Here is a 26,433-nt window from a genome sequence, read left to right on the forward strand (position 1 = left end):
CCACAGATGAGCTGCTTATACACGTTACGCCACAGATGAGCTGCTTATACACGTTACACCACAGATGAGCTGCTTATACATGTTACACCACATAGGAGTCGCTTATACGCGTTACACCACATAGGAGTCGCTTATACGCGTTACACCACATAGGAGTCGCTTATACACGTTACACCACATAGGAGTCGCTTATACACGTTACACCACATAGGAGTCGCTTATACACGTTACACCTCATAGGAGTCGCTTATACACGTTACACCACATAGGAGTCGCTTATACACGTTACACCACATAGGAGTCGCTTATACACGTTACACCACATAGGAATCGCTTATACACGTTACACCACATAGGAATCGCTTATACATGTTACACCACAGTAGAGACACTTTTATATGTTACACCAGAACGAACGGCTGCAGAGTCCAATTTTCCAATCTAAATGACTGGAGTGCAGCACATGGAGGTATCATGTCTGTGAGTTAGTGGAGGCACCCAGCTCAGTAAATGTCTATAGGGAGGGCCGACATTGTGGAGATATATATATATATATATAGCACACATATATATCGCAAAAACACACACAGCTGTATATTTACACCTGTATGTCACAAACACACCACGCACACTTAGATAGCACACATGCATGTCATAAGCACACACATACACAGCTACAGTATAAACAGTATATAGCAGCACAAATGTCATACACACTCACACCCCTCTTTCACAATATGATTAAACACAGCCATCATTTAAAGTAAATAAATAACCCACCATTCTTTATTAAATACTCCAACGCATCCCAAGGCATGAGAGTCAGACAAGAGAGGAATAGAGGGACCCGGCCAGCATCACAGACACCCTCCCTCCTACCTGGCACCCCAGACATGAGATACACACCCCTGTATGCTGCTGCAGCAGAGTCCGTGGACTGGAGCCTCACCCGACCATCTCTCCCAATGAGAACTTACTGAGAGGAGCTCCCCCTAGTGTACAATCAGCCAGCCTTCGGCTCTGCCTCTGTCAGTGTAACATAAAGACAGCTGATGCGCACGCCGCACACAACCTGTGGAGCTCCTCCATCTCACCTCCGACAGACTCGACACAGTTTTACGCCCTTATCAGTCCTACACTCTACACAGCCGCGTAGTCGGCGTATGCGTAGGGCCGGGCCTGTCCTCCATACTCTAACCAGTAGCTTAGTGATTCTCCACTCCAAACCTCAAGTACCCCCAACAGGTCATGATTTGAGGATTTCTGTCTGTGGAAGCAGGTGGGATAATTACTAACCCAGTAAAATAACTTAACTTACCAGTGCATGATTAAAGAAATCCACAACACATGACCTGTTGGTTGTACTATAGGACTTGAGTTGAGAACCACTGCAAAGGAACATGGACCTATTTTAGACAAGTAGACTAGCAACCTAAAATATTTTGACTTTTTAAACACGCTACATTCTGCAGTCTAAAGCCCCGTACACAATGTGCGATAACACTGGACGATATGAACGATAACCATCTTTTTTTTTTTTTTTAAGATCTATCGTTCATATCGTCCTGTGTGTATGCCTGAACAATGAATAGTGCGCGCACTCACAGGTCGTTCACATTCATCTATGGTCTATTGAACATGCAGCTCAACTTTGACTACATCGTTGAGCTGCATGTTTGGGGAATGCGGGGGATGACAGCACTGAGTGATATCATTCAGTGTGTATGCACTATACTGCTGAACGATATAGTGCTTGTCGCTCATTAGGGGAATGTCGGCCAGTGTGTTAAGGGCCCCATACACTACAACAATATGTCTGAGGCTGAAGTCGGAGGCGATTTCCCTTGAACTCTCCCGGAAGCTTCCCGGGAGGGGTTCCATACGATTCCATACGATTTGGTACATTTTGTATGCGATATAGCATATGCGATCCCAGCCATGCCTGCAGGAACTGACATATCACGAGTGCAGCACTAACGATCTAGGGGAGCCGATCCGACCCTCACGGGAACGCGGATTGGATCGGATCGGATCGGAAACACATCCAAAATGTCCGATTTCACCCGACATATCGGCCCGAATGCCCGAAATCGGACATTACCGTTCTAGTGCATGGGGCCTATATTTTGTGAAATCATGTGCCAATTTTTGAGCCCTTGTACTCATTTGTACATGGATTAGGCCAGGCATGTCCAAACTGCGGCCCTCCAGCTGTTGAGAAACTACACATCCCAGCATGCCCTGACACAACTTTAGCATTCTCTGACAGAAAAACGGTGTCAGGGCATGCTGGAATATGTAGTTTCACAACAGCTGGAGGGCCGCAGTTTGGACATGCCTGGATTAGGCCATAGGTTCTCACCCCAAACAGTTCATGTTTTTCAGGTTTCCTCACAGAATCACAAGTGAAATAATTAGTTACACCTGTGGACCTTTAAAAATATGTCAACCAGTAATGAATACATGAATGCACCTGCTAGGCGACCTGGAAAACATGAACCACTGGATTAGGTAATGAGATTAGGTAAGACAATTGTATCCCTACACTACAAATTGATTTGAACACATCCCTGGAAATTAGGCACTAGCTAATACTTCAGTAAAGACACTTGATTTACCATGCAGTTGCACTTTCTACAGGACAACACATGTACAAGATCAATGTAATCTAGAAGCTAAAATGTAAAAGTAACATAAAAAATAGACACTATCCCCATATCCCCTCATGATGTAAAAGGGGATATGTATTGCAGTGAGGTGCATTGGGGTGAGGAAGCGCCTTTCCTATCATACTAACGTATAAACCAGAGTGTTGACTGTATAAAGTATATGAAAAATACAACAAATCTATTAGAAATACTGTACATTCTTTGAATTATTCTAATCATTTTTATAGTCTAAACTCTGGAGTAAGAAGGCTATGGCAGGTAAGGCAGTGCCTCTCCTGCCTATGTTTTCTGCACATCTCTGATCAAACCTCACCAAATGTCCAGCAGTATACTGTATACTGCTGCACCTGTGTATAATGCCCACATGAACCCTTTGGGTCATATATTGTGTGTAAAACTGGCTCTGGTACTAGCCAGTGCCTCCTGAGCCATTTACCTCACCGCACATCCCTGTATGACACCTATTTATATATATTACATATATTATGCAGTGATTTCATATTAATATTTTATCACATTAGTCACTGTCCAAGTGGGGTTTACAAAGCAAATACTAATAAGGGATAATTTAGCATTTATTTATTTATTTATTTATTGGGTGGGGGAACATACAGTCTCTACACACACACATTGCCTTGGTCAGGACTTGAGCTCATGCGTATGGGACAGTATTCCTAACCACTATACTAGTGGTTCCCAAACTTTCTTGAATTACGGCGCCCTAGATTAAGCACATATTTTCCATGGCACCCCTAGGTCAAAAGTTTATTATTGAGAAACTCAACAAAAATTATTACATTTAGTAAATTGTGCCTGCCTGTCCTCCTTAGGTTCAGTTATGTGGTGGTGGACAGGCTTGCCCTTCTCATTGTCCACATATTTTATGATTGCCATCCACCAGCACTGATTTTGCCTATCATATTGACCAACAACCAACTCAAGACAGCCCTGTAAGTGCCTTGGGCACCCCAGGGTTCCACGGCACCCAGTTTGGGAACTGCTGCACTACACCATCTGTGCTGCCCTCCAATAGCAGAGAGTGAGACTTTTAAGCAATGTTTATAGTTTTGACAGTACGCGCATGCCTAACTTCATCCCATAGTTGCCCCTGAAAACCGTCTGCATGGCGGCACCCTCAAGAATGAGCAGGAGGGTTTATGCCTACTGTATGGCGGCTGCATGGCAGGCAAATAGCCACAATTGCACAAAGTTTTTTTCCCTTTCTTTTTAAATCAATGATGCTTAATAATACAACTTTAATATGTAAAGTGCCCTATTAGTAGGTTCAATGCATGATGATGAATGTATTCTTGTTGGCCCCATTTTCCTGTGCCGTGATGCAGGGGTGAAGTGTGCCCATATCAAGTTACCTTTTTTTATTATTACTGCAAACCATGCAGAATTTCAGTAACATAATTTCTATTTTAAGTTTTGCCCTTAATTTTTAAGTATCTCCCCATAATTGCCTTTGTACATTTGTTGATATATATTCTACAACTTAACGTTGTCTATCTATCTATCTATCTATCTATCTATCTATCTATCTATCTATCTATCTATCGCACTTGCATTGAATAGGTCGAATGCAAATTCGACCTATTCCTGTCGAAAAGTGGTGGTCATTCCGAGTTGTTCGCTCGTTGCCGAGTTTCGCTATATTGCGATTAGTCGCTTACTGCGCATGCGCTAGGTTCGCAGAGCGCATGCGCTTAGTTATTTTACACAAAAGTTAGGTATTTTACTCACGGCATAACGAGGATTTTTCATCGTTCTGGTGATTGTAGTGTGATTGACAGGAAGTGGGTGTTTCTGGGCGGAAACTGGCCGTTTTCTGGGCGTGTGCGAAAAAACGCTGGCGTTTCTGGGAAAAACGCGGGAGTATCAACTATGAAAAACCAACAATAGAAAGTTGGAAAGTAGACTCTTGTGTGGGAGCACTCCCACACAAGAGTCTACTTTCCAACTTTCTATTGTCGGTTTTTCTTAGTTGTTACTTCTCTGACTCCTGGGAGCACCACTGATAGCAACATATATTTGCAAAAGGATTACCCATCCACATGCACAAGGTTGCTGTATCCATAAGCAATTTAGCGTCATAAATCAGTTTTTCAGAGGGCATTAATAATTTATTGCAGACTAGTGCGGTCCCAAAAAAAGCTTTTTTCAAAAACGCGGGAGTGTCTGCAGAAACAGGGGAGTGTCTGGGCGAACGCTGGGTGTGTTTGTGACGTCAAACCAGGAACGAAACTGACTGAACTGATCGCAATGGCTGAGTAAGTCTGAAGCTACTCAGAAACTGCTAAGAAATTTCTATTCGCAATTCTGCAAATCTTTCGTTCGCAATTCTGCTAAGCTAAGATACACTCCAAGAGGGCGGCGGCTTAGCGTGTGCAATGCTGCTAAAAGCAGCTAGCGAGCGAACAACTCGGAATGACCATCAGTGTACGGCACGAAATTGAATAGACCCTGGAAGAAATTTCCGGCACATATTGAATAGATCCCTTGACAACAAACCAGGATTATAACAATCCAACACATACTGTACAGCCAAAACTGCAAAGACTGAAAACAACAATAAACAGCTATAAACTATAAAGTAAGTCCTGGTAACCTCATATTATCATAACCATTTGTCTGATATCACAAAGAATAAAACCTCAAGTCATTAAAACAAATAGCCAATAGACAGGTATTTAAATTATTGAGTATAGTACATATTTTGTTCATTTTTCAGCCAACAAATGAATGATATATACATTGCATTACCCATGCTCAGCAAATATGCGGATGTACATTGCTGTAGTAATCTTGTAGCAGCACACATAACTTCCACTAATACACATCACAGCATGTGCCCTGCAGCTGGCGACATCTATTTCATCTACTGACATGTACAGTACGTTGTTCAGATGGAGATTAACATCTGCATCTATGGTACGTGCTTTTACTGCTGTATTAATCCTATAGTCATTTCATATGAACAGCTATCTCTCTGAGATTTTCTGATTCTTGGAGCAAAAATGTTCACTTGATACTGATTTATGCTAGACTGACACATTATAAGGCAACAGAATCTGTGCAGGAACAGACATATAAATTCCCAGTTCTCCAGTACCAGTTTACTACTTCTAACTCTTTGCTACTCTCCCGCAGACAACCATGTACCTGAGTGCTCTGTAGACCCCCGTCTGACTGAGCCACTCCGAGAAACACTGGCTCACTGGTTGCTGAGCTATTTTTAGGGTGGGATTTGCTGACTGACCTTGGTGGTGGGGTGGAGCAGACTGTAGAAAAGGGGGATCAATTTTCATCTGTTGGTCACACCAGTCTGTTGGGAGCCAACAAGACCTTAACCCTGACTGTCCACATACTGGTCTCTGGGATAGTAGTAACTCATTAGCTCCCAAGTCTTTATTGCTGCAGAGTTAAGAATACTGTTTACAGTGTTATAATGATAAAAAGCAACAGAGCCATACTAGTCACAAAGGCATGCATAACACAACAGACTAAGCACTGAGTGTGGACGTGTAAATAGGAGCGTGGTTTATCACTTAACTAAGAGTGAGGCTGATATGATGATAAACATTGACAATGTTTAACATTTAAATACAGTGCATCTGGAAACTATTCACAGCGCTTCACTTTTTCCACATTTTCTTATGCCACAGCCTTATTCCAAACTGGAATAAATACATTTTTTCCCTCAAAATTCTACACACAATACCCCATAATGACAACATCAAAAAAGTGTTTTTGAGATTTTTGCAAATTTATTAAAACTAACCTTTGCTCAATACTTGTTCATGCACCTTTGGCAGCAATTACAGCCTCAAGTCTTTTTGAATATGATGCCACAAGTTTGGCACACCTATCTTTGGGCAGTTTCGTCCATTCCTCTTTGCAGCACCTCTCAAGCTCCATCAGGTTGGATGGGAAGCGTTGGTGCACAGCTATTTTCAGATCTCTCCAGAGATGTTCAATCGGATTCAAGTCTGGGCTCTGACTGGGCCACTCAAGGACTTTCACAGAATTATCTTGAAGCCACTCCTTTGATATCTTGGCTCTGTGCTTAGGGTAGTTGTCCTGCTGAAAGATGAACCGTCGCCCCAGTCTGAGGTTAAGAGCGCTCTGTGGCAGGTATTCATCCAGGATGTCTCTGTATATTGCTGCGTACATCATTCCCTCTTTCCTGACTAGTCTCCCAGTTCCTGCAGCTGAAAACATCCCCACAGCATGATGCTGCCACCACCATGCTTCACTGTAGGGATGGTATTGGCCTAGTGATGAGAGGTGCCTGGTTTCCTCCAAACATGACGCCTGGCATTCATGCCAAATAGTTCAATCTTTGTCTTATCAGACCAGAGAAATTTGTGATAAAGCTACTTATTTACCTTATAATATTCACAATAATGGGTAAGAGACACAGTACGCAATTGGCGTATGAGGTACCGTAAAGGTACGCACTTAGCGTAGCATACGCTCAGCCGTGATCGAGACGCACATGCGACACGCTCGTTCACAGCTTAATGCGTGGTGTCAGGCATGCTATAGGCAGTTGACTACCGTAATGCTACGCTACCAGCGTAGCGGACGCTCGAGACCACGAGGAGATCACGAGCGGCGCAGACGCTCACAGGATGACAATCAGTAAACCTTGAATGTAACACACCGAAAAGATACTCTTATGCTGTAAACCTTGTACTGAAATACTGTAGCGATATAACGCTGCTTAAACTTGTTTATGCTAAAGCTGCTTGAGCGATCGAGACGCTCCTATTACCTTCTGCAATATAATAAACACACGATACCTTGCTAAGGTTCCAACACCTTTACTAACAAGCTTTTAGTTATATTGAAAAGGGGAAACAGTTTACAAGTCATACACTACAAGCTAACATATAATTCTAACAGAATATCTAGACAGAAATATACAATAGCGTCACAATCTTATACTATAACAGAGAGAGAGAGGGAATGGCCATTACAAACAGAGAATAAGTTGGTTTGCAGAGAATTACTTACACACACTGGGAATGATCACTGCGCAGCTTTCTGGTACCAGCTCCGAGTTAGTCAAGATGAAAACCGTTTGTGGAGAGTCAGAGAGAGCTGCCCAGGCTGGCTGATCTTATATACACTGAGTACAGTATACTACAAAGGGACCTATAATCTCATTGTTCATTGGACACAGGAATGTCTCCTCGCATCATAACAAAAGGTCATAGGTTAGTTTGAACAGGTGGGCTGCGACTATATCAAACTGCTCAGGTGGGAGGGAATCTGAAGATTCCCGCCGCATGGGTAATGAATCGCAAATATAGTAAATGTCCAGAAAATACTAATGGCCATATCTATACGCAGGAGCGATTAATCTTTACCTAACCAGCACCGGATTGTTTCTAATAAAATGTTCTTTAGTTAGGTACCAGACACAGCTGTTCAAACCCTGTCTGACCCTTCGTACCATACAAAGAGGAATTCCTCTGTCCAGCGACCATCTACATTAAACAAACTTACAGTCATTATTAAGGGGAACATTATCTATAAAATATACTATTTGGTTTTATTATATAACGATTGAGTCGCCCGCTAGACGCACACAAACTCTACCGTAAATGCACATACCACGCGCTCGAGCGCATGGCCGAGGCGCCATCACGCGGCTACGAGTATCCGCACGCACGGGAGAGAATGTGCACGTGCAGCAGGCACGCGCATGGGGTGGATATATGGCAACGTGTAGCATGATATTTTTCCGACTTTGACAGTCCACCCTTTGGCAGTCATCAATAACTGCCACTTCCTAAAACAGTTCAAAAGAGAAAAATATATGTCATATGTAAATACATTTCTATGATTAGGTAAGGGAGAAGAGGATCAGGTGGGAAAAAGGTATGACCTAGTGAGATAGTAGAAGCATGTGTGTATGAATCCATGTTTGAGGGGTCATGTATCATCGTGCCGTACGTGTTTTAGATCAAGCTTCGAGGTATTGCGAAGTATACATTTGAATTCCTTCTTATCCCGTATTACGGGTCTGTGGATGGGCTGTCAAACTTTACCGAGCTCTTTTCGGCTTTTAGTTGTAACAAAATGGGGGGAGCACCTTTTAGTTGATGATACATGATTGGGGGAATATGTGAGTGCTGATATCTGTGCCTATATTCCCTATTGACTATGTGTGTCCTTACCTGAAGATTGTAGAAATGAAGATAAGAAGCAATTATGGTACATGCAGTCATAAACTATGTGAGTTTAATATACATTTGCCGATTGAGGTCTTGTCTTGTGTCTTGTCTCGATGTACATGTTGACTGTAGTCTCCCGATGCTTTTGCTATATATGGTGAGCAAAAAGCTTTCTCAATGTCCATAGACTTACAATCTTTAAAGTATAGGGCTATCGTGAAAGTTAAAGTCACTAGGGAAAATGGGGGTCTATGGCATTGTCCATCAATGGTCTGTATAAAAGAGGTTGTCAAATTCTTCTTCCAAGCGGATGTCTTTGTACCTTGGAGGAAAACAAAGGAGAAACGGGTGAAAGAAACGGACCGTGGAATCACATTTTCATCACAACAGTGTCTCTATCGTTGGGTCATACATCAAATTAGTTGTTAGTACAGTGTCCTCGCTCCTTAGACTCATCACCCTGGTATTACTTTTACGCTTCGCTAAAACCCAAACGCATCTAAATATCAGGCCAACCAATATGACGACTCCCAGAATACACAAAAGAAATTTCCCTACATCCATAATAATACCTTGGGCCCATTCTCCTAAGCCCGAGAACCAATTTCGTGGGTTCAACATGACAACCAACTGGTCAGCTCATTACCCACAGCGGCGAGTGTGAGATTGTGTTTCCTTCGAAACTCCCACTTTAATTGTAAAATGTCATCCATCTTTTGGTCTATGACCTCGGCTGGGTCCTCCGTGCTGTTTGTAATGTACGTGCAGCACTTGATTCCATATTGAGTTGCCAGGGTAACACAATACCCGCCTGTCACAGCTGTGAGGTAATTGAGAATCATCCTATGCTGAACCAGTTCTGTTTTGTAGGCTTGTAACTCTTTCCCAGTGTACCTGAATGTGTCATCATACATTTCGGTGATATTGTCTAATAAATTTGCAAGCGCAGATATATATTTATAATTTATCACTCCTCTGGCGGTACGAGTGATATCTAACGCGATTAGGAATTGAATCCCGGTGGATTCATGAATCAGGTCAGAGGCCGGATGCTCTGTTCTCTCTATCAGGTGCCGTTTAACGATGTGCTCGTAATGAGTGTTAGTATAAGGAGCTTGGGCACTGCGGTGAATATCTTTCATTTTGTTATGGGTTACAGTCATTACTTCAGGCAGTACTTTTCCAATATAGCACAATCCCTCTGAGTTTGGGGCAAGCCACTTATACGCCTTCCTCCCGCATATGAAATATGCATCATCGGGGAGAACATATGGGACAGAGTATGACATTATCATGTTACATATTTTCCATATGAAATCTCCTAACCCTAATTCTCCCATCTGTTTAGTACACGTATCAGTTTGTACGATCTGTGCACAGTATCCTGGTGATACCTCTCCAACTCGCATGGTCCTACTTCCTAAGGTGTACCTATACCGGAAAAATTTTCTATGGTCGGCTATCTGGCGTATAAGTTCTGTGTCTATGGGCATTCTGTCGGGTCTGTATGAAAAGGTCATGGTTTGATTAAGATGCATTTAACGATGGAGCTTTATCGAAAGAAGAAACTAGTTATTTAATTCCCGCACACCCCATCACACCCACTTACTATCACTTACCCAAAATACACAAATCACTGATCACTCCCCCGGGTAGACCTATCATTTCTGGTGTTGGGTCCCTCACTGCTAATTTATCACATTTTGTAGACTTTTTTTTACAACCACATGCTGTTTCATTACGTTCACATATCAGAGATACCACTGCTTTTTTAAACTCTATGGCTAAGATTAAGTGGAAGAACTCATATTTTTTTGTCACATGTGATGTAAGTTCATTATATTCTAATATTCCCCACAATAAAGGGATAGCAGTAATAGAACATCAATTGAATAGTACTGACATTATGTCAGATAGATTACGTAAATTTATCGTAGACTCAATTTCCTTCATCTTGTCTCATAATTATTTTATTTTTAACAAAATTTATTATCTACAGATACTTGGGACGGCCATGGGGACGAGGTTCGCGCCGAGTTTCGCCAACCTATATATGGGCGCGTTTGAAGACGCGCACATATGGGGGCGGGTCTTGGGCGCGGACCTCGTCTTCTATGGCCGTTACATAGATGACCTGTTTTTTATTTTTGATGGGGATTACTCACAATTCACACACTTCACTACTCAGCTTAATGATAATGAATTTAATTTACAGTTCACATGCACAGTTAATAATAAGCACATTTCTTTTCTTGATATTGCTCTTTCTATCGTGGATGATATCTTAGTCACCAAGACTTATAGGAAGGAAGTGGACAATTATAACTTTCTTCACTTTGAAAGTATGCATTTTAGACCTTGGATGGAGAATATTCCATTGGGACAATTGCGTCGATTACGGCGCAATTGTAGCAATCAGGAGGACTTTAATATACAAGCACTTGAGCTCACAAGTGCACTCAAAACCAGAGGTTATCCCGTGGATCTAATTAACTCTGCACTGGAAAAGGCGAATAATCTGGATCGGACACAACTTCTCCATTACAGGGTTGAGAATGCATCTTTCAAAGCAGATTCTCCACATTTCATTTCAAAATTTAACAGTGCCTCCGGTAAGATCAAAAAGGTTTTGAATGACAATTTCTCTATATTACTCATGGATAAAATTCTTAAACCAGTAATTGGCAAGTCCCCCTCTGTAATTTTTAAAAAATCAGAGAACCTCACACAACATCTCGCCCCTAGTCTGTTCATAGACAGGAGAAGGGAGGATGGTGAGAGTTGTAATTCTTCATCCGCCTGGTTAACAACTAAACCTAATGGCTGCTTTAGATGTGGCCTAGGTAGTTGTATAACATGTTCATATATTCAGAACAATACACATGTGTTTACATCTGCCACGGGAGAGGAACATGTGATTAAATCATTTATCAATTGTAACAGTGAGTATGTCATTTATATGTTGGTTTGCCCCTGTGGCCTCCAATATATAGGGAGGACCACACGTAAGCTCAGAGTCCGCTTTTTGGAACACAGGCGTAACATTCTAAAGGGCTTTCTTAAACATGGGATCTCAAAGCATTTTTTCCAATCCCATAATCAGGACCCTAAAGGTCTAGTAATTATGGGTATTGAAACCATCAGCTCCACAGTTAGAGGGGGAGACAGGTTTGGCAGACTATGTCGCAGGGAGAACTTCTGGATACATCGGCTGCGGACCCTCAATCCTGAGGGCCTCAACGAATATATTGAAATTGATCCATAACATAGTGCATAGAACATCGGCACCTCCCTGTTCCCTCTTCTCTTTGTTCCCTCCATTTCAGTTATTCCCACATTTATTGCTTCGCCATTGGTCCTCTTTGACCTCCCTTAAGATATAAGGAAACCTTGGGTCTCTTCTTATCTCTGTTGTCCTTTATGCAGATTACATATTATAGGATCGCCAGAGCATTATTAATGACTATTGATCCCTCCACCCATGACAAAGGTGCGGAAGTTGGAACAACTATTTATAGTCCCCTCCCCAAAAATGGGTTTACCCATGATTATTGAATTTATCATAATTATGGCAATTTTAAAAAGGGCCATCACCATAAAACACTTGGGCTCAGTGTTTATTGTCTCCTCAGTTTATACGCTCATTTACTTTAGTTTTAATTGGTGATTCTTTTGATTTTTATTTTTATTTTCATCTATATATTTTTTTATATTTTCATTTTTATTATGTCAATGTATTTTTATTTAATATATTTCATATTGAATCCATGCAGTGGATTTCCGTTGACAGCTGCTATATTAAAAATAAAAAATAAATAATAATAAATAATAAAAAATAAAAAATCGAATTATTTAAATTATTACTATGTAACCATTCTTATTTTTATTGTGTTAGCACATTATTATATTTTTTCATATATATATATACATTCTTTTTCTATTTATATATAATTTTTTTAACTCCGCCATTGTCTCACACTGTTTTATGCAGTGCCTTGTAATAGGTATTTATAAACAGGAATTATGGAGAGAGAGAGTCTCCACCTAACCGTTGTTATAATCAGTTATAATTAGTGTATAAACAACCAAAGGTGTCTTGAAGGGATTGCCTTGTAAAAGGTAAAATTACTGATTGTGCTGATTGAATTGAATAAACATGCGGGTGGTTTATTATGAACACCCTAAATAGAGTGCACACAGCTATGGGAGTCATCTTTGAAAAAGTCACGGGTCACGTGACGAAACGCGTCAGGACTCCTCCCCCTTATTTCCTCACTGACTGATTGCATCTTCTGGGACTCTCCGCACGGCTCCGGTATACCATCTACGGGAGCAAACAGTGCGGGCTCCAGGATAGGACACAGCCGTACTCCCAGCTCCGTACAGCGTTAGTGGATAACCAGCAGCCTCTCTCCCCTACATTTCCAACGGACGGTGCCAGTCCAGGGAGATCGAGGCGTCCCACTAAGTATTTGATTCCTGCAGCGGGCTTTCCATTATAGCAGCCGCACACCTGTCTCTCCCTACAGACTGCAACGGGCGGTGCACGCCCAGGGATAACAGGCTAAATAGCGGGACCCCGACTAGCACGGCTAACACTTTCAACTCTGCAATTCAATCTGGGCTTTCTGGGCTCACCCGAGGACGCTCGGGACCACTCAGCTCTATCGGAGAGGTAATCTAACCATTCATTATCACCTATATCGGCTCCTGGAACTTTGAGACGTTTCAGAATACAGCTCTTGAATATAGAGCCTATGATTGTATTCAATATTCATATTTAATCTTCACATCTAGCAATTGTGTTTGACTGAACATTCAATAGTGTCTAACAAACAGCCTTGGTAACTTTACTGCAACAATTGTTACAATTTATTTGCTGCTAGTCATCTAGTTGACATTTTTGTTGACACACACTTGCAACTGATGTGAGTGTAGAAAATTCTTGATACAGAAATTCAGTGAGGAAAAGGGTTTTTAGGTTAGATATATATCTGGTGTATTGTGCAATTTTTATTGTATCTTAATAAATATTTTTTATAATATATTAAAAATTCCCTTGGACCCTTTGGTTGTGAATTAACCCTGGATCGCAGTGTCAGTAAGTGTTGAGCGCTTCTATTTTCCACCCATTTTTTCTCCAGCTCATCAGTATAGGAGTAACACACTACTCCTTATAGAGGCGCGCACACTTCTGACACTTGTGATCTTATCTCTAAGACATTAGCATTGTTTAAATTTATTTAAGATAATTGAGACACATTGGCGCAGCAAAAAAATCTCTCTTCCTTGTTCATGGTTTGATTACTTCATGACACTTCCCAATTTCCCGGCTTTCGGGGATTGGAAATGTTAAAGCATACTAAAGACCTATCCACATGATATTGGTAGAGCTTCAAACTAGGAGGACTAGAGATATTAAACCTCTTGTCCACCGGCCTCCCACCACTTAGCTCAAGTACCTCTCCTACAGTTAATGGGAATGGTACTAGTCCTGATTTGCTATGGCCTTGAGGTACTTGAGAGCATACCCAACAGTCTGTCTGATTTAACACTTTACCCACTAAGGAGTGATAGTCACTCAATGGATGCCGGTCCATGTGGACATTAAAACTGGACTGACATTTCTTTATGCACCCATCCTCAACTATATTGTCACAATGCCTACAGATGCAGTTCTCTTCAGCTAACAATCCTTCACAATTCCTTCTATTGTCAATGCTACCAGATCGTTTTCTGATACTCGCCTTTACTCGGAGATTATGTTGTTCTTGGAAATCTACGCCTGCATCCTGGTCATCAGAACCCATTCCCGATCCTTTCTCGACCTCCATGGTACTCTCACCGAAACAGACTGCTCTGGTCAACATCATGGTCAACAGGAAAATCCGGATCACAGTCTCTTGGGGCAAGTCCATCTTAGAGGAGTAAAAGGAGAAAAATAAGAAGGGGGAAAGGAAATAGGAGGGGGTGGGAACTGGAGAAAATAACAAATGGGGAAAAGAAATCTGGCTCGACAAGCTTCCGGTCTTGTTATTCTCAGCGCTCAGGTGTCGTCTCAATCCTCCCTGAACAGACACTCTAGTGATACAACCTCTACCGTCTGTTCTTTATCACGGGACCTCTCTGGGTCAGTGACCTTTTTACAATGAGACGAATGGACCCAAGTCTCTCTCTCGGCAACCTTCAAAGCAGTTGTGCTGGTCAATAAGACTTGATATGGTCCTTCCCATCTGTCAATAAGGCAACCTGAGCGTAGAAAATTCCGTATCATTACATAATCCCCAGGTTCAATGTCATGACAATTACTGTCTGGCAAATCAGGAATCACCAACTTTAGATTATCATTCTGATTCCTCAATTGTTTACTCATCTTAACCAAGTACTTTACGGTTACTTCATTGTTACATTTCAAATCATCCTGGGGGTTTAATCATAACATGGGGTTGTCGACCAAACAGAATTTCAAAAGGAGACAGATTAAGAGGGGACCTGGGGGTGGTTCTGATGCTGTATAGTACGATTGCCAAAGCTTCAGGCCATAACAGTCCTGTTTCAGTCATTACCTTGATCAATTTATTTTTAATAGTGCTGTTTACTCTTTCCACCTTCGCGCTCGCCTGGGGGCGGTACGGAGTATGCAGCTTACTATTAATTCCCATCAACTTACACATTGTTTGAAAGACTTCACCTGTGAAATGGGTACCCCTATCACTTTCAATTATTCTAGGGATACCGTACCTACACACAAATTCCTGCACAATTTTCTTTGCAGTAAATACAGCGGTATTTGTGGCCGCGGGAAATGCTTCAACCCAATTTGAGAACACATCAATACAGACCAATACATATTTTAAATTTCTACAAGGTGGCAATTGTATGAAATCAATCTGTATTACCTGGAAAGGACCATCTGTCGGAGGGATATGGGATGGCTCTGTCGGTATTGCCTTTCCGATATTCTTCCTCAAGCAGGTGAGACATGTCATCGCTCTTTTACCCGCATGGGAAGAAAACCCTGGGGCGCACCAATAAGCTCTTACTAGCTTACACATTCCTTCTTTGCCTAGATGAGTCAGCCCGTGTGCTGCTTCCGCTAGACTTGGAAGGTATGCTCTGGGTGCCACTGGTTTACCATGTCCATCTGTCCAGAGTCCTGAGGACTCCTGGCCATATCCTTTTGACCTCCAGACTGCCTTTTCCTGTGGGGAAAACAAATTTTGCATTTCACACAATTTCTGTGTGTTTACAGTATTAAATACCATCAGTCGTGTACTATCTGTTTGTATGGGGTTACCGGCTGCTGATTTAGCAGCTTCATCTGCTCGGCTGTTACTAAGTGATACCGGGTCTTGGCTACATGTGTGAGCTTTACACTTGATAACAGCCACTCTGTCGGGTTCCTGTATCGCTGTTAGAAGTCTTTTGATGTGGGCTGCATGCGCTACGGGTGTGCCAGCTGCCGTCATTAAATTTCTGAGGCGCCATAGGGCTCCGAAATCATGGACTACTCCGAAGGCGTACCTAGAATCTGTGTAAATATTGGCTGACTTGCCCTTAGCCAATTCACATGCTCTGGTTAGGGCAACCAGTTCAGCAACTTGTGCTGAGTGTGGTGGGCCTAGCGGTTCTGCTTCTATGGTACCTTGGTCATCTACGACTGCGTATCCAGTACACAAGTCTCCCGAGTCCGTCTGTCTGTGACAACTACCGTCAGTGTAGAAAGTAAAATCTACATCTTCCAGTGGGTTGTCACTGATGTCAGGCCTTGCCGTGAAATTTTGGGTCAAATATTCCATACAATCATGCGTGTCATCCCCTGTATTAAATCCTCCTTCACCATCACTCTCATCCTCCACCCTTTGTGCCTGTCCAGGCACACCTGGGAGATACGTTGCAGGATTTAATGCGCTGCATCTCCTTATGGTGATGTTTACGGGGGCCATCAATGCCAATTCCCATCTTGTAAACCGCGCTGATGAGACGTGTCTGGTTTGGGCAGAATTCAGTAAGGCTGACACTGCATGTGGTGTATGAATTGTGAGGTTGTGTCCTAGCACTACATCTTCGCTTTTTGTGACTAGCAATGCTATTGCTGCAACACTTCGCAAGCATGTGGGGAGGGATCGCGCTACCGTATCTAGCTGAGCGCTATAGTAGGCTACCGGCCTGCTGGCATCACCATGCTTCTGGGTTAAGACACCTGCTGCGCACCCAGCACTCTCTGTTCCGTACAGCTCAAAGGGTTTCCCATAGTCAGGCATACCTAATGCTGGTGCCTGCGTTAGGCACTGTTTAAGTCTCTCAAATGCCATCTCAGATTCGTCTGTGTGCGAAATCCGATCAGGTTTGCTTGATGAGACCATCTCCTGCAAAGGTAAGGCCAGTATGGAAAAACCTGGGATCCAGTTACGGCAATACCCACACATTCCTAAAAACGTTCTAATCTGTTTCTGGGTTTGTGGCAGGGTCATGTCACGAATTGCTTGAATTCTATCAGCGGTAAGGTGTCTCAGTCCTTGTGTTAGACAGTGTCCCAAATACTTCACACGGGTCTGGCATAATTGTAACTTGTCCTTGGAAACCTTGTGTCCTGTGTCTGAAAGATGAAACAGGAGTTGTTTCGTATCTCTCAGGGACGCTTCCAGTGAATCTGAACACAGTAGTAAATCGTTCACGTACTGTATCAATATTGATCCACTCTCTGGTTGGAAAGATTGTAAACAATCATGCAGAGCTTGTGAGAAAATACTTGGGCTGTCTATGAAACCTTGTGGTAATCGAGTCCAAGTGTACTGAACTCCTCTGTATGTGAATGCGAATAAGTATTGACTGTCAGGGTGCAGAGGTACCGAGAAGAAAGCGGAGCAGAGGTCAATCACAGTGAAAAATTTGGCAGTGGGAGGGATTTGCATAAGGATGACAGCTGGATTTGGTACTACGGGGAATTGACTCTCAACTATTTTGTTGATCCCTCTTAGATCCTGCACTAATCGGTAACCCCTCCCCCCACTCTTTTTAATAGGGAAGATGGGACTATTTGCAGTGCTGGACGTCCTTACCAGAATACCCTGTTGCAGCAAGCGCTCTATTACAGGGAAGACTCCTAACTCCACCTCTGGCTTCAGAGGGTATTGTGGGATTTTTTGGAGCTATCCTACCATCTTTTACTTGCACAACTACTGGGGCTACGTTTGCCATCAATCCAGTGTCTTGTCCATCCTTGGTCCAAAGTGATTCCGGTATCTGGGAAATCATTTCCTCTACCTTGGACGGACACCTATTTACAACAACGGTGTGTGACATTAATGTTGTTGGGGAGTCTAGCATATCCTGCGCTTCCTGAGCGTGGTTTTCAAGTATGTCCAAGAACACACCTTCAGGAGTACAGTATATGACGCATCCCATTTTGCACAGTAAATCTCTCCCTAGGAGATTAGTCGGAGCCGATGCAGCCAGCAGAAAAGAATGCTTGGTATGCAAAGGCCCTATCGTAATCTCTGCAGGTTTGCTTAAAGGGTAGTGCTGCACTACTCCTGTTACTCCCATGGCTGGAATTGTTTTACCAGGGGTTCTCATGCCCACGGTCGAATTTATCACTGACTTGGCCGCCCCCGTATCTACAAGGAAATTTAGAGATTTACAAGCTACATCAATTGTGACCTCGGGTTCACTTCCAAGGTTCGCAATTAATTTCACTGGCTGCAGATTACAGGTGTGGCCTCGCCCCTATGGTGCGTGGTGGCCTCCCTGCATTGCGCTGGCAGCTATTACCTGTGAGGGGGGTAAGTGGGATCTATCAGTGACTTGCCAGTCTCTTTTTGGGGGATACCTTTTTGTTTCCCCTGCGTGTGGCTCATAATTCCGTCTTTGCGGTCCTTGATCCCAATATCGTGTGTCATGTCGTTGTCTAGGGGGTTGATATGATTTTTGTGCATTCTTTGATCTACAGTCTCGTGCATAGTGTCCCTCTCTATGACATTAATAACAAGTTACCACATTTGACTTACCCACAGGGGTCTGAGATTTATACTGAGGTGGCCTTGTGGTCAGGGCCTGTATACTTACGGCCATTAACTTATCACTCTCCCTGTGTCTGGTGATATTCCGATCATGATCAATAGCGGCCTCTCTCAAAGTAGCCACCGACAGACCTCGCCAACATGGTTGGGTGGTCTGTACCCTCGTCCTCAATACTTCCTTTAAACCATCCATTAACACAGATACTGCTACTTCTCTATGATTCACATTTGTCTTAATGTCTTCTATGCCTGTATACTTAGCCATATCCTGTAGTGCCCGATGAAAATAATCAGCTGCTGTTTCTCCCTCTTTCTGTTTGATGGAGAAAATTTTGTTCCATTTGACAACAGCTGGAAAATACTCTTAACTGTAAATTTATTCTCTTTACATTATCTTGGTTGTACACATCCGTAAGGGGTACATCTTCATCTAATTTACAGTCAGCTAAAAATCTCGCTGAGTCGACATTGGAGGGTAAACATGCCCTCAGCAATATCTGCCAGTCTTTGTTATTGGGCTCCACAGTATTTCCTAGCTCTCTAATGTATTCCTGGCTTGCAACTAGATCTTTCCTAGGATCAGGGAATTCAGACACCATTGATCTTAATTCCATTCGGGAAAAGGGGCAGTGCATGGCGATGTGTCTGAGAGGAGTGACTCCTGAAGTGTCAGTTTTCCCATTTGGCACTGCAATTACCCTAACAGGATTAAGTCCAGTAACATCATTCTGAGTAGATTCTACAGCATGTGGTGAAATGGTTTCAGCATATTGTATGGTGCCGTACTTACCAGTTGATACGATCTCACCTGTCCCTCCACTAGGGGCCTTTGATACTAATCTTACGTGTTGGGCCGTGCCCACTGTTGTTTCTGCTATGGTGGCTGCTAGAGAGAGTGCCGATATTGTTGTTGGTTCATCCTCTTGGTCACAATCCTGGGGAAAGTTTAAAACAGGGTACAGCTTGCACGGGTTAACATTAGCATCAACAATCTTGGTTACATTAGTCTTAACATTTATACAGTTACTAAGTGCATGTTTATCATTCACCAGTGTGCCATTCTCTGCAACCACCTTCTCTCCCGTTATGTATGGTGGTGGTGGCGCGGTGGCTATCAGTTTTCTGATAGGGTTAGATCCACCCGCTTGAGCCAATCCTCTTTGTATTTCACCTTCCTGTTGCCATAACTGTAAATAATCATAATGTTTGATCCGTCTCATTGCAGATTTAATGAGACATATCCTTCTCCTTAGATTCTGTAACACCTCGGGACTAAAACTGCCTACCCGTGGGAACTTTTCCCCATCGTGCACAGTCATTCTTTCCCATTCATCGCACAAAACTTCTGTGTGTGAACCGTATTTCTCACACATTTCATACCTTGCCGACCCGATTGGTTGGTTTACTAAATCAACCCGAACCGAGGTTGATCGCCCCCTACCTGAACAACTGGCCCCCATCTTTGCAGGTGTTGCTTTCACTACCTCTGACCTTCAAATCAGGGTCTTCAGCGAACCCTTACAAAAACCAAGATGTCCGGGGTAGGCCGGCGGCGGAAGTTTACCGAGTACTCCACTCACTCGCCCACGTCGACCAATACGCCCACACACTGTTCTAGCGCTGGCGTACTCGACCTAGGGCCCCTGCGACCTGAACCTCTATTTACTGGAACATGTGGGTGTGATCCGAAGAGCACTTAACCCTTTCCAGTAACTATTGGTTGTTGGATAGTTCCCAAGTGACCAGCGAACTTCCCTTAAAATAAAAAAATTACACAAATCACGTTAGAATGTACAAATAGCGTTTATGACCCCCCCTAGCGTACGCAAATGGTACTGGGTCAAGTTACTAACTAATGCACACAATTACGTGCGGTACAATCGTTCTGCACATAAGCAACTAATCTTATGTGCGGAGCGACCAGTGGAATCGAAAATTGCGGCTGCGAATTCCTTCAGCCTGAGCTTAATGGCCTATATGGGTACCGCACCAACCCTTTCTGGTGTTGTGCTCTTTTACTCTTTATCTATAGCGGACTTCTTAGTCTGCTGTACCTGGACCTCCTGGTCTGTGCTACAGTAGACCTCCTGGTCCGCTATACTCTAATGCTCTTTTTTTAAATGTTTAACAAGGGATGCCTCCCAAGCCACCATGCAGTCACTTACACGTATGTACCTTCACGAGAACTCGATTTCCTTTGGTTCAACCCCAAAAATTAGAAACTTATATATATGTATACACACTCTTTCACCTCATGTACTCTTTACTTTCGTTTCTGCGCAGAAATCCCTTTCATTCAGTATCACAGGCTAATCCCGAGGAGTTACAACTAGAGAAGGATCTATTAGCTTAAAATTTTGGACACTGAGATCGATTTGCGCTTATTATCGCGTTGCCTCCTTATCGCCTAACTAAAACAATACTATCGTGTGATTTGTATTATGTGGGCGTACCCAGACGCTCCGTTGCGTAATATACGCTCCGTGCGTCGGCCCTTGCGTCGCGTACACTAGTCCCGGCCTTTGTTAGAGACACGTGTACGCCAGCCAGGTATATCCACAGAAATACAATTTAACACGTTTATATCAATGTAGATGATCTTTAACTGTAATCATCTACCGGACACCACACCAAACTTCCTTGTATCTTAGGCAAGCCGTGCGCGTGTATTACAAATTACTCCTTAACGTATTAATATTACTTTTAACTACCAATAGCAACACATCTTTCTCAGCACGTTATCAATTGTGAAATGGCAACCAGGAAGGTGATATGTGAAAATACACAAATAAAAAGAAATACAGATGTGTGCGTGCGTGCGTGCGTGTGTACGCAAAACAGAAATAAACAGTTTTCAAAGACACTAGCGTATTGTTCTTACCTCCGGTTCCGGATTCCACCAGCACTCCTTCAACGTATCAAAACAGGCGCTTATCTAGCCAGCACTACTGTATCCCGATACGAAGGGATACTGCCTTCCCGCCCTTGCTGACAGATAAAGTCTGTGTTCGCTAGTGCGGATATGTGGAGGATGGACGAGCCGCCAATTGATAAAGCTACTTATTTACCTTATAATATTCACAATAATGGGTAAGAGACACAGTACGCAATTGGCGTATGAGGTACCGTAAAGGTACGCACTTAGCGTAGCATACGCTCAGCCGTGATCGAGACGCACATGCGACACGCTCGTTCACAGCTTAATGCGTGGTGTCAGGCACGCTATAGGCGGTTGACTACCGTAATGCTACGCTACCAGCGTAGCGGACGCTCGAGACCACGAGGAGATCACGAGCGGCGCAGACGCTCACAGGATGACAATCAGTAAACCTTGAATGTAACATACCGAAAAGATACTCTTATGCTGTAAACCTTGTACTGAAATACTGTAGCGATATAACGCTGCTTAACCTTGTTTATGCTAAAGCTGCTTGAGCGATCGAGACGCTCCTATTACCTTCTGCAATATAATAAACACACGATACCTTGCTAAGGTTCCAACACCTTTACTAACAAGCTTTTAGTTATATTGAAAAGGGGAAACAGTTTACAAGTCATACACTACAAGCTAACATATAATTCTAACAGAATATCTAGACAGAAATATACAATAGCGTCACAATCTTATACTATAACAGAGAGAGAGGGAATGGCCATTACAAACAGAGAATAAGTTGGTTTGCAGAGAATTACTTGCACACACTGGGAATGATCGCTGCGCAGCTTTCTGGTACCAGCTCCGAGTTAGTCAAGATGAAAACCGTTTGTGGAGAGTCAGAGAGAGCTGCCCAGGCTGGCTGATCTTATATACACTGAGTACAGTATACTACAAAGGGACCTATAATCTCATTGTTCATTGGACACAGGAATGTCTCCTCGCATCATAACAAAAGGTCATAGGTTAGTTTGAACAGGTGGGCTGCGACTATATCAAACTGCTCAGGTGGGAGGGAATCTGAAGATTCCCGCCGCATGGGTAATGAATCGCAAATATAGTAAATGTCCAGAAAATACTAATGGCCATATCTATACGCAGGAGCGATTAATCTTTACCTAACCAGCACCGGATTGTTTCTAATAAAATGTTCTTTAGTTAGGTACCAGACACAGCTGTTCAAACCCTGTCTGACCCTTCGTACCATACAAAGAGGAATTCCTCTGTCCAGCGACCATCTACATTAAACAAACTTAGTCATTATTAAGGGGAACATTATCTATAAAATATACTATTTGGTTTTATTATTTAACGATTGAGTCGCCCGCTAGACGCACACAAACTCTACCGTAAATGAACATACCACGCGCTCGAGCGCATGGCCGAGGCGCCATCACGCGGCTGCGAGTATCCGCACGCACGGGAGAGAATGTGCACGTGCAGCAGGCACGCGCATGGGGTGGATATATGGCAACGTGTAGCATGATATTTTTCCGACTTTGACATTTGTTTCTCATGGTCTGAGAGTCCTTCAGGTGCATTTTGGCAAACTCTAGGCGGGCTGCCATGTGCTTTTTTACTAAGGAGTGGCTTCTGTCTGGCCACTCTACCATACAGGCCTGATTGGTGGATTGCTGCAGAGAAGGTTGTCCTTCTGGAAGGTTCTCCTTTCTCCACAGAGTAATGCTGTAGCTCTGACAGAGTGACCCTCGGGTTCTAGGTCATCACCCTGACTAGGGCCCTTCTCCTCCAATCGCTCAGTTTAAACAACCGGCCAGCTTTAGGAAGAGTCCTGGTGGTTCCGAACTTCTTCCATTTATGGATGATGGAGGCCACTGTGCTCATTGGGACCTTCAAAGCAGCAGATATTTTTCTGTATTCTTCCCCAGATTTATGCATCGAGATAATCCTGTCTCGGAGGTCTACAGACAATTAATTTTACTTCATGCTTGGTTTGTGCTCAGACATGCACTGTCAAGTGTGGGACCTTATATAGACTGTTGTGTGCTTTTCCAAATCATGTCCAATCAACTAAAATTGGACATTGGACACACAGGTGGACTTCAGGTGGACTCCTCTCAAGGATGATCAGTGGAAACAGGATGCACCTGAGCTTAATTTTGAGCTTCACGGCAAAGGCTGTGAATACTTATGTACATGTGATTTCTTAGTTTTTTATTTTGAATAAATTTACAAAAATCTAAAAAAAACAACTTTCTCTAGCATCCAAAAGGGATATTGGGGAATCTAGTACGATGGGTATAGATGGGGTCCAAAGGAGCCAGTACACTTTAAATTTCTTCAACTGGGTGTGCTGGCTCCTCCCCTCTATGCCCCCTCCCACAGGCACTTTAGAAAAAAGTGCCCTCAGGAGAGGATGCACATCTCTGAGCTCCAGAGAGTTTTCTTCAATTTCTTTTTTTCTGTTTGTTATATTCGGTATGTTGTCTGGGCAACAGCATACCTGCACCATGGAAGTTAGGGAGGGGACGGTCACCAGCCTTACGATGTGCAGAGCCACTTCCCCACTGCAGGACCACCGTCCTGAGAGGTTGTTGTTCAGAGGGGCACTGCGCCTTGGCTGTCCCAGCCGCAGCACGCCACATACCCCTAATGCTGCCTGAGGGTGACAACGGTGGTGAGTACAAACCGGGGGCCCCGCTAGGGGTGTCCCCCTGTTCAAAGTGCGGCTGACCACGGGCGCAGCTTACGGGACCCACCTGGTGGGGTCCCGCTAAGATCCCCCATGTGGAACTGGCACAAAAGGCTTGACTAGCACTTGTTGTGATGTTTTTGTCATGCTCGGCGTAAGTTGGGGTTCAGACAACAGAGTTTTGGCTGAAGGGACAGCTGCCTGTGAGGTGGCTGAATATAATTCCTCCTCATGGGGTGGAGGCCTAAATGAGTTTTAGTGTTAGCAGGAGGGCGTGAGAAAAAGGAGGACTTCATTAACTGTAGTTTTAATGAATGACAGGCTGCACACGAATACTGGAGGGGTTGAAAGAAACTAAATGAAAGAACTGGAATCTATAGTTAAATATCTTGAAGAATGAAGCTGAAAAAGTCCGATTATGAAGAACTGAAAGACTGTGTTTTATGATTTAAAGTCGGGGCTGAAGGTCACCGGTTTTGAAGAACTGAAAGACTGCGATTTATGATTGAAAGACGAGGCTGAAAAACTTTGACTTTGAAGAAGTGGAGACTGTGGTTTGTAATTGAAAGACGTCCACGGGAACCACTGTTAGCACCTGGAGCTCCTCTACAACCTGGGGCCCCGTGAGCGCGTCCACGAGTGGCAACGGGCTTAGACAGCAGGACTGCAGCAGCATGAGGTAACCGATAGGTGAGAGCAACCAGGACCAGGGTACCAGAAGCAACCTTGGAGCACAGAACTGGAGTACCTTTCACAAGAAAGTAACTTGAAGCACTGGCACTCTCCCTCTGGGCCAGCACGCTTTTGTAAGGGGAGATCACACAGGATTAGCTGAACACAGACTGGGAACTTCATTGGCAATTCTCTGGTCTCCAACATGGCAGCCCCCAGCATAGGAAACATACTCAGCTGTAGCACACAGCTTTAGCCCAGCTCTGGTCTCTGACACACTAACGTTGTGACACACTAATGTCACTAGAGGACCCCACTGCAGCAACCCCCGCCGTATCATCCGGCTCTCCAGACCCCCGCCCCTCGGAAGCCTTACACCCGTCCAGGAGGACCCGCCGCCAGCAGCTCCACACCGCCGCAGCCGCGCCAACCACTGGGACATCAACCCCCGGGAGCACCCGCCGGAGGTAATGCTCCGAATACTGACAGTTTTTAGCTAAAAAGGAGACTTTGCCAGTATAATATATTAGTGTAACTCCGGTGCCATTGGAGGGGGCGGAGCTACATCAGAGCGGGACCTGAGGCATTTTGGTGCCTTCCTCTGCTTACTGCAGCCATATACAGCACACACAGCACTTCCTTACTCCTCAGCCACGCTGGATATCTTGTACAGGGTGTAGCAAAGGGGGAGAGCCGCTTGTGTACACTATCTGGATCCTATTTTGGACAGGAATTGTTAGTGTTTACTGTATTATATGGAGCTGACATCCTCACTGGGGCTGTACAGCTCAGGGTGTGCTGGTCCCCTCTCTCTCTCTCCTCTCTCATACAGTAGGGCAGGCTTGCACTACAGTATAACTGTCTGTGTATATGTGTACTGTATGTTGTATGCTTACTGTGAAACATGGGTAAATCCAAGCTGTGCAGTGTATGTCACACTAGATTCTCTCCATTATCTAATGTTTCATGTGAACAATGCAGTCATTCTTCACAAATCAGTGAAGGGGCTGGTGGAGAGGGTCCAGAGCCCCACTGGTTAGGGTCTCTTAAGACTATGATGTCTGATATGTCATCCCAGCTCACTGCTAATGTGCAGAAGACTCAGCTACTACAACAAGCTGTTGCAGATTTAGCTGCTAGAGCAGATGCACAGCTCCCCTCTCTCATGCATGTCCACAGGAGCGTGGTTTACCTGCTCTACTCTCTGATACAGATGATCAGAGGCGGAACTACCGGCAGTGCAAGCAGTGCGTTGCACTGGGGCCCGCCTCTGTTCAGGGGCCCAAGCATGTAA

The 26,433-nt window shown here is 43.7% G+C and overlaps 1 protein-coding gene across 8 annotated transcripts in view; it reads right to left on the bottom strand.

Moving 5' to 3' along the window:
- The window catches only part of LOC135055057 (dual specificity phosphatase 29-like), a 232,086-nt gene that overhangs the window by 66,924 nt on the left and 138,729 nt on the right, over nucleotides 1-26,433 (bottom strand). Inside the window, exon 1 of one of the 8 annotated variants that reach the window (XM_063958671.1) lies at nucleotides 6,454-6,583. The exons of 1 other annotated variant lie outside the window; for it this stretch is intronic. Coding sequence is in view for 2 of the 7 variants with exons in the window: in XM_063958665.1 (XP_063814735.1) it covers nucleotides 781-783 (3 nt within the window). In the remaining 5 variants the exon portion in view is untranslated. 6 more of the 8 variants (XM_063958667.1, XM_063958668.1, XM_063958670.1 and 3 more) reach the window with 6 other exon arrangements.

This window comes from Pseudophryne corroboree, chromosome 3 (genome assembly GCF_028390025.1).
Source record: "Pseudophryne corroboree isolate aPseCor3 chromosome 3, aPseCor3.hap2, whole genome shotgun sequence".
Taxonomy (NCBI): domain Eukaryota; kingdom Metazoa; phylum Chordata; class Amphibia; order Anura; family Myobatrachidae; genus Pseudophryne; species Pseudophryne corroboree.